The following is an 8,086-nucleotide window of genomic DNA, read 5'->3' on the forward strand; positions in this document are numbered from 1 at the left end:
TTGCCCCCTTTTCTTCCGCCCAAAAAAAACCCCCCGGAAAAAACCAGGGAACCCCCTTTCAAAAAAAAAAAAAAAAAAAAAAAAAAAAAAAAAAAATATATATATATATATATATATATATATATATATATATATATATATATATATATATATATATATATATATATATATATATAATACAGCTGTAATTTTGAATGTAAATTTGAAACCTGAATTCCAATTTACATCCAGAAAATGCTTAATTGATCCCAGAAGAAAATTAAATGAATGGTAAAGTTCGGTCCAAGTCATGCATTTTAAAAGACAGTTATCCCTGACACTGACTGTATGTGTGTAAACTTTTGAATTCGAGGAAAGTTGCAAAATCATTTCTAAGAAAATGTCCTTGCCAAGTTTTCTGGCCATTTTGCAAATAGAAATAATTTTGGTAAAGTAAAACAAGAAAAGTTTGTTTTGATTTAACTTCAGACAGTGTGAGGGGGGGGGGGAATACGCATGTGTCTTTTTATTCAGTGCATGTAAATATGTGGTTTCAGCTGCTTGAGCTAAAAGATGTGCAGCAGCGCTTTAAACCAACTTAAGACAGGCGAGCGAAAAAGAGTGACTCACGCCAACATTAGGTCCATTACTGTAATCTAAGCAGTATGAAATAAAAAAGGAAGATTGGATCAGTGTTTCAAAGAGCTGCCTGGACAGAAGAATCATCCACTTCTTCCATCCGCCTCAAGAGATAAAAGCAGGACTTTTCAAGTGCTCCAATTGTCCAATTTAAAACGACTGTCTAACTTGAGGCCCAAATTGGTAACAGTTGGTCTTAAGCTGTCAGACGTAGCAAATCGACAGTGGTTGACTCGCAGGGGGACGCTATCATTTCTGTTTTCTTCTCTTTGCAACGCATTAAACTTCTGGACGAGCGAAGAACAAGTAAAAGTAAAGAAGGCGATAATATCAAACGGATTATTTTGATTTTTATGTATTTTTTCATGTTGCAGTTGGTCACTTTTCATAAGCCTTTAACTTAATTTGCATTGCTTACTTAAAATACAATTGTTCCCGGTCTAAACAGAGAAGCATTGAATATCACTAAATGAAATAGTTGTTTGGAATATTTTTCTGCAAATAAACAGGGGATCGTCTTCAAAACAAAGCAGATAAAAGACAGTCAGCTTCTTAACAAGTTTTCTGTTGTGCCACATGTTTCTTTCACATAAACATTTATGCATTTATAACTTGCAAATATGGATCTTTTTTTATTGTTTTAATACATTTCCTGATGAGAAGCTTGGGGTGTTACATCATTTGCTTATTCTCAAAATGCAGCTTAAAACAAAACTACCATCAGACTTTATGCAATGCGATGTAACAGTAGCTGCAAAAAGATTTTGAAGTTCTCAAAAAAAAAAAAAATAATGCTCTTTTGACATTGTATGCAAACAGCAGCGTTTAGATCTTAAGGTGGAGCAGGCTGATCGTTTCAATAGGTCCACTGCCTTTTTCATGGCCACTGCACAGCCTGATGTAAAAGGATGGGTGATGAGAAAAGATTTTATCGTACAAAGAAAAAAGGAGACCAGAGCAATCAACATTTATCATGATCTGGCTACAACGTTGGCAGGAAATTCATCACACTTAAATCCAGTTACAGATTCCATTCCTTCAAGAATGCATTTTGACACGAAAGTAATCCTGTTCTGTTTGTCATACATATATGTATTTTTTTTATTAGTTTCTCTTACCAATAAGCAGAAAGTTCAGCATATGTGCCATACTTAAATCCATATGGGCCAGAATATAAATAGCACAGGCTCACGATACCACCCACTGCAGCTGCAAAGATACCCAACGTTCACACGGCTGCAGTTTGACTCTATAGGATTAGGATTGTTCCCCCTTTAGTAGAAAGAAACTAAAAATACCAAACAAGAAAAGTGATTACTTCACAAGACGGACGTTTTTACCAAGAACAGCATTATTGAAACTGCTGTTCATTGATGCATTTACAAAATAAGTTTAAAAAAAAAAAAAATCTGATTTTTTTCCATCCCCTAAGAGTCTGTCCAAATAATTAAAAGATAGTGCAAACATGTGCAATTTGCAAATATTTTAAAAGAAAAAAGAAATTTCATCCAAACACACATCGAACGTAAAACGAAAATTAAGTCAATTTCTTTTCTCCTCCAAGATCTGTGGAAGCAACCAGACCAACCAGCCCCATCAGGACCGAGTCCAGATACAGACCCACACCACAGCGCAAGCCTCCACCCAAACCTTCCACAGCCAATATTTATAAGGTGAGTCACTTACTCTGTTTATTCGCCTAATTACTGCACCCGACCGTGTGGCTGAGGATATTTTAAACTTTTCGATCACTTTTCGTCGGAGCTCTCCGGTAACTCGCAGCCAAAACTAATTTCTGAGTCTTATTGCATCGGGGCTTGTTGATCAAATAAGATCACGGCGAGCTGCGAAATTGATTCAGCCTCACCATATCTCGGGAAGGTGGAGATATTAATTACAGTGCTGTTGTTGACAGGACATGGCCAAACTGTAATTGAGAGATGGCGTCACAGAAATGGGATGTAGGATGTCGAAACTCGAACCCCTTTAATGTTTGTGATTTCTTTTTTTTCCTGCGAGGGGAGCGCAGCTGATTGATTCAGGCAGTGGAGGAAAATAGGGTTTGATTTGTTTGCTGAAAATGATAAGCGCAGAGGGAGATTACCTATTGTTGCGTTTGTGCCTCAAAATAAAGGAGTGGACATTTATATGCATGAGTGTGCGTTGATCTGATATGGGTTTGTGCTCGCCTCCGTTGGCGACCGCCGAGAATGAAACTTCTATCCAACGTCATAATCAAGTGTAGAAGTTCATCCAGTTGATCTTTTTTTATAGCTCAGCAGAGTGAATCTCTGAAACGGCCTGTCCGTTCTTATTATTGTGACATTTGCAGCCAGTCGCACATGTCAGCCTGCATTACAGCAGCGCTCTTTGACTGCATCTCCACTGCTGCAATGTGTGTTTGTGCATTTTTTGTCCGGCAGCCAAGTCCTTTCTGGCCATTTAACATGCTTATTGGTAAGCTCTGGACTGAAGAAATGACAGCTGGTCAGGACATTTGGCCAGACTCTGGCTTTTACAAGTCCAGAAAGTAATATTCAGGCTTTATGAGATCAGCATTACACACCGAGCTAATGGCAGAAATAGCTCCTTCAGGAGTATCCTCTTGGAAAAAAAAACAAAAAAAAAACATGGTAAACATAAAAACGCTGAGCTGGGATCAATTTCTATGGAAAAGAAAAATAAAGTATGCAGTTAATGGCAGGCTCTGTCTGAGGCGTTTTTTTCAGGAAAAAAAACACTGCCAAATGCAAAAGTCAAAAGTAATTTCTAGATGACGTAAAACAAAGAATACACAGTTGCTATGAGCAACAGCTTGCCAGTGGCTTCCTGCAGTAGTAAAACAGTGCTAAGCACAGAAGCAGTGAGCTAAAAACACAAAGAATACAGAGTTAATGACAGCAGTAACTCTGTTAATGACTTTGTCCAGGAAATAAACATGGCCAAATGTCGACGCATTAAGCCAGGAATGCTTAATGCGTTCAACCCTTAAGTATCACCCCGAAAACTCCCTTCCACGTTAATCATTGAGTCCACCAGGACATCGGTGTCCTCATGAAGGTTCAAAGTCATATCAGGTAGTTGGTAAGACGTCTAATCTCGTGTGCGTTTTAGCTTAGTCTTACTATCTGTGCTTATGCTGGCACTCTGTCAAACATTTTGCTTTTTTTTAACTTAATACCGCTACTTCTCGTTTCTCCTTTTAGCCGTCTTTCCTGGGCGCAGAGCCTCTCCTCCCTCCTCACAACTTCCACTCCCACAGCCTGCGCAGGCTGCCCCTCTACCAGCCGCTGCACATCAGCCAGCCCATGCCCGTGTCTCTGAGCGTGGGCCATCCCGCCCTGCCTCCTCTGCCGACCCACGACCACCGAGTCCTGCCCACCCACTCGTCGGTCTCACCCGCTCCAGTGCCGCCGTTCCTCAGCCTGCCGCGCAAGCAGCCTTTGTACAGAGTGGATCAGGTATGTTTGAGTAGCATCAGCGATGTGAATTAATCGGATCATCTCTTTGGGTTTCTAAGCATCCTCTGAAATGTAACCTTTTGCAGGTCCGTGAAAGGGAAACCGTTCCGTTCTGTTGTCCAGATACTACATCCATCCATCCACCATAACGTTTAAGTCTTAAAATAGGCCAGAATAAATGTCAACATTGTTAATTTTCCTGTTTAGATTCGATTTTTTTTAGTAGACATTTAGTGTTAATGTACATCTCAGATTTTATTCAGCAGCTAAATGAACATCTTCCCTAGCCTTTAAGGAAAACACAATACCATGAAATCTTCAAATTGAGTAGTTCCTAAAATAGTTAGTGGCTAAAGATCACAGCACAGTTAACAACAGATTTTAAAAAAATCCACAATCTTTTCAAGCAATAATGTGGGGTTTTTTTCCCCTTGTACACAAAGTTCTTTAAAACATACAGCTTAATTATATAACACTAAAACTTAATATTAACATCATCTAAGGCCAGTAGAAGCTCGACATTTCATCAGACTTCAGCTTTTCATGTCCTAAAATGTAACAAGTACTGGTAGGTTGGAAAGTATTAATTAATCTAAGAAGCTGCTGCTCTTTAAAATATTCATGTAATGGAAAATATATGCAGATTGTACTTAATGACCTAAAACTTGCCACCTGTGTGTGTCCATTTCTAAAAGGCTTCAGCAAAGCTCGCTGCGGTTGGTTTGTGCCCGCCTGCATATCGACAGCAAAAAAAAAAAAAAATTCAATCTGTCTCCCTCTCTGTGCCCCATGTACTGAGTGAAGCTCTGCTTTCTGTTGAGTCGGGTTGTGTTGGAGGCAGAGGAGATAATAAATCCATCTGTCTGCTCAGGTGGCGGATCCAAAAATCTTGACCAGGCATTCCTGAACCAACACTGCAAAAAGAGACACTTTGGATGCCAGGAAAAGGAGGTGGGTGGGGGGGAAACAAAGGAAGGAAAGAAGATAGAAAACTAATTCACTTTTGGCGAAGGAACCGAGCAGCGCTGCAGCTGTAAGGCCTGCGAATGAGATTCAGAGCTGCATTAATGCTGTTTACGTTTATGTTTGGCTTCAACCGTTCACATGACCGGCGTTAACTCATTATTCTTGCCTCACATAAATATCGTATAACTCTACTTGCAAATAATTTCCATTATGAAGCATAACATCTGGAGGAGGGTGTTTGTATAATTTAAGTGTGATGCCAAGGCTAAAATAAAAGGAGTAGAAAAAGATTAAATTGACGATTAACATGTTTACTTGTTTAACTGTGAAAATTGTGGGACTAGAGGAAAAGTTATCGTAATTGCGTTGCGTCCGTTTTTTCTTTTAAACACCGTAAGCGTCCGAGGACAGCACCGGTTGTTCTTTACAAGTAAATTATAACAACTTCACTTCTGCCATACACCAAACTTCTCCAGTAGAGATCCAAAGAGATCTTTCCACAGGGAGATGGTTATTTAACAGGATACTCTTTCCAAAAATGACATGAGCTTAGCATTTTATTTTCTAATGAAGGTTGATATTGCAAAATATCAACAGAGTGTCCCTAATGGATTTAAAACGAGGAATTTGGGTCCACTTTCCATTTTTGATTTCTCTGTTAGCGCCTTCGCAACATTGACTTTTCCTGTAGATATCTCAGTTGGCTTTATTTCAGTCCACTAAAAGGAAATTAGCCTTTAAATTAGACTCTAAACCCTAATTAGTTTTATATTGTGACCCCACAACTGCTCACATGGGGTCACCTTAACTTTGCAGAGTGAAACAGAGCTGGTAGTTCAATATTAAACCTTTTTTATTTTATATGTACCCTAATTAAACCAGCCAGCCAATGTATGTAATAGCTTTAGTGCAGTTTAGAGAAAAATGCATCAAAGATCTGAATACTGTTAAGACTAAAAAAATAAAAAATAAAAGTCTCTCAGCAGTCTCACAAATTATGAAATATTTGAGAATAAAAAAACGTATTACATTTTTTAACTAGCAAACCCAAATAAAAAAAAAGTTAAATAATTGATCTTCTCCAGGTTGGTTCAGTTTAGCCCCCCCAGGCTTCCACAGACTCATTAGAAAAATAAAAGCCTCTTAATCACAACATGATCAGTGCAGTCAGACGGCAATGGGGAGGAAAAGAAAACGATTCCAAGTCTGAATCAGCTTTTCCTGTTGTTCACACGCAGCTCTGTATCTCTCTCCATCACTCACCATGAATCAGGTGAAATACAGCAGAAAATGCTGGCGGCCGCAGCCGAATGTGAGCGCACGCAGGTGTTATGCATTTCCGAACTGTTGCCACGAAGCTCCCATTCGTGACTATTTTCTGGCTAAGCCCAGCTGTGCGCAGCTTTATGGTTATTATTAAATCAGCACATGTCAGACAGCTTAAACTGTCAAAAAAAAAAGTAGTTTCCATATCTTGTTGAACAATTCTGACCTCTAAATAAGATATTTTTGTCCAGGATTTCAGTAAATCAACAGATTCTGAAATAACTAAATAACTCTGCCAAATTTAGTCTCTTAAATTGCATTTCCTTTCTATTTTAATGCCAAAGTGCCATGAATTATTAATAAACCACTCCCTGAAGTTATTATGTTTTGACACAATATTATGTTGTGTGCTTTAACATAATAAGCTGATTATGTTAAAGCACAATTAAAACAGGTTTTAAATTCATGGATCTTGGAGATAAGCCAAGATTTCAAACTTTTTAATAAAAAAAAAATGATTTTTTTTTGTTTGTTTGTTTATACAAATATAGTTTTCACCACAAAGAATGTTATAATATTACATTCAGTAGATGATAAAATGCGGCCCAGATTTCTAGAAAAGCAGCCTCAAATGAATGAGCATGATAATAAATTACTTATTTTGGACTCAACTGACAGGTTTTGTTTGGGGGCAGGGATCCTCTCTGCTGCCCCCTGACAGGATGCTGCCCTGGGCAGTGAGCCACATTGACCAATCTCAATAATTGCCACTGGGTGCCCATAACGACGTCTCCGTATGAAATTTGTGGGGTGACTGTGCGCCGTCAACATTGACGGCTCCCCAGCTGCCAAAACAATAAAACCCCATTACCTGCTAATATCTTGAAGCCATTTTTTTGTAGCGATTAATCAGATTGAGAGGGAAGAGACGGCATATGTAGGTCACAGGCACATGAGGGATTCTGCTGGTATTTAACAGCAGGCTAACAACGACAAACAGAACATCAATTTTTAAGAGCATATTACAAGCTCCCCCGCTGGTTCTGCCTGAATGTCTTCGAACTGACTGCGCCCCACTGATATCAAGGCATTTACTGGGGAAAAGGAAAAAATAAATAAAATCTCTCATAAAGTTTAAAGAAAACTGCTTGGGAGAGAATCCAAAAGACATGTTTTTTTCTATCATGCTTCTTCTTTTTTTCTTTTCTTTTTTTTATCAGATGTTGGAAATATACATTAAAATAAGCTGTATTTTTGTTGAGGAGAAAAAGAAAAATGTTGAACAAAATCTCAAACCAAATAGCTGCATCTTCTCTACATTGAAGCACAGATGACAATGCAATATTTGATTTTGAATTTACATATGCAGAAACATTACCAAGATTTCTCTCAGCATATGAGGCTTCAAGCAAACAATGCTGCTACGAGCTCAGGTCCTGAATTAATGCGCTCAGATAGATGTATCTGTTCAGCTACATCACCTACTCAGGGGCCGGGGATACTGTCTGCTGTTTGGTCGAGTTAATATTTCCACAGATTTCTATAATTGGATTACTGGAATACCCCCACTGTTTACCTTTCATCTCCCCACTTGCGCACTTGCTGTGATGTAGACTTAGAGGGAAAAAAATATAAACAAACCTGCTGAGATGATAATGGAGCTCACTCTGACTGAAACATTACTTTTTTTTTTTTTTTTTTTTTAGGCATCTGTGCACTTGAATATGGGAAACTTCTCATTGTTAATGAGCAACTTACAGTTTAATAGTTTTAAT

The 8,086-nt window shown here is 38.4% G+C and overlaps 1 protein-coding gene across 2 annotated transcripts in view; it reads left to right on the top strand.

Annotated features, from left to right (window-relative positions):
* Window positions 1-8,086, top strand: part of adam12b (ADAM metallopeptidase domain 12b) — a 107,656-nt gene that overhangs the window by 93,282 nt on the left and 6,288 nt on the right. For both annotated transcript variants that reach the window (XM_015036205.1, XM_015036206.1), the window contains exons 20-21: window positions 2,183-2,291; window positions 3,825-4,079. In XM_015036205.1, coding sequence (XP_014891691.1) covers window positions 2,183-2,291; window positions 3,825-4,079 — 364 coding nt within the window. The remainder of the gene's footprint in view (window positions 1-2,182; window positions 2,292-3,824; window positions 4,080-8,086) is intronic.

Source organism: Poecilia latipinna, unplaced genomic scaffold (assembly GCF_001443285.1).
Source record: "Poecilia latipinna isolate Pla-1442-1.1 unplaced genomic scaffold, P_latipinna-1.0 Scaffold360, whole genome shotgun sequence".
In the NCBI taxonomy this organism is placed as follows: Eukaryota; Metazoa; Chordata; class Actinopteri; order Cyprinodontiformes; family Poeciliidae; genus Poecilia; species Poecilia latipinna.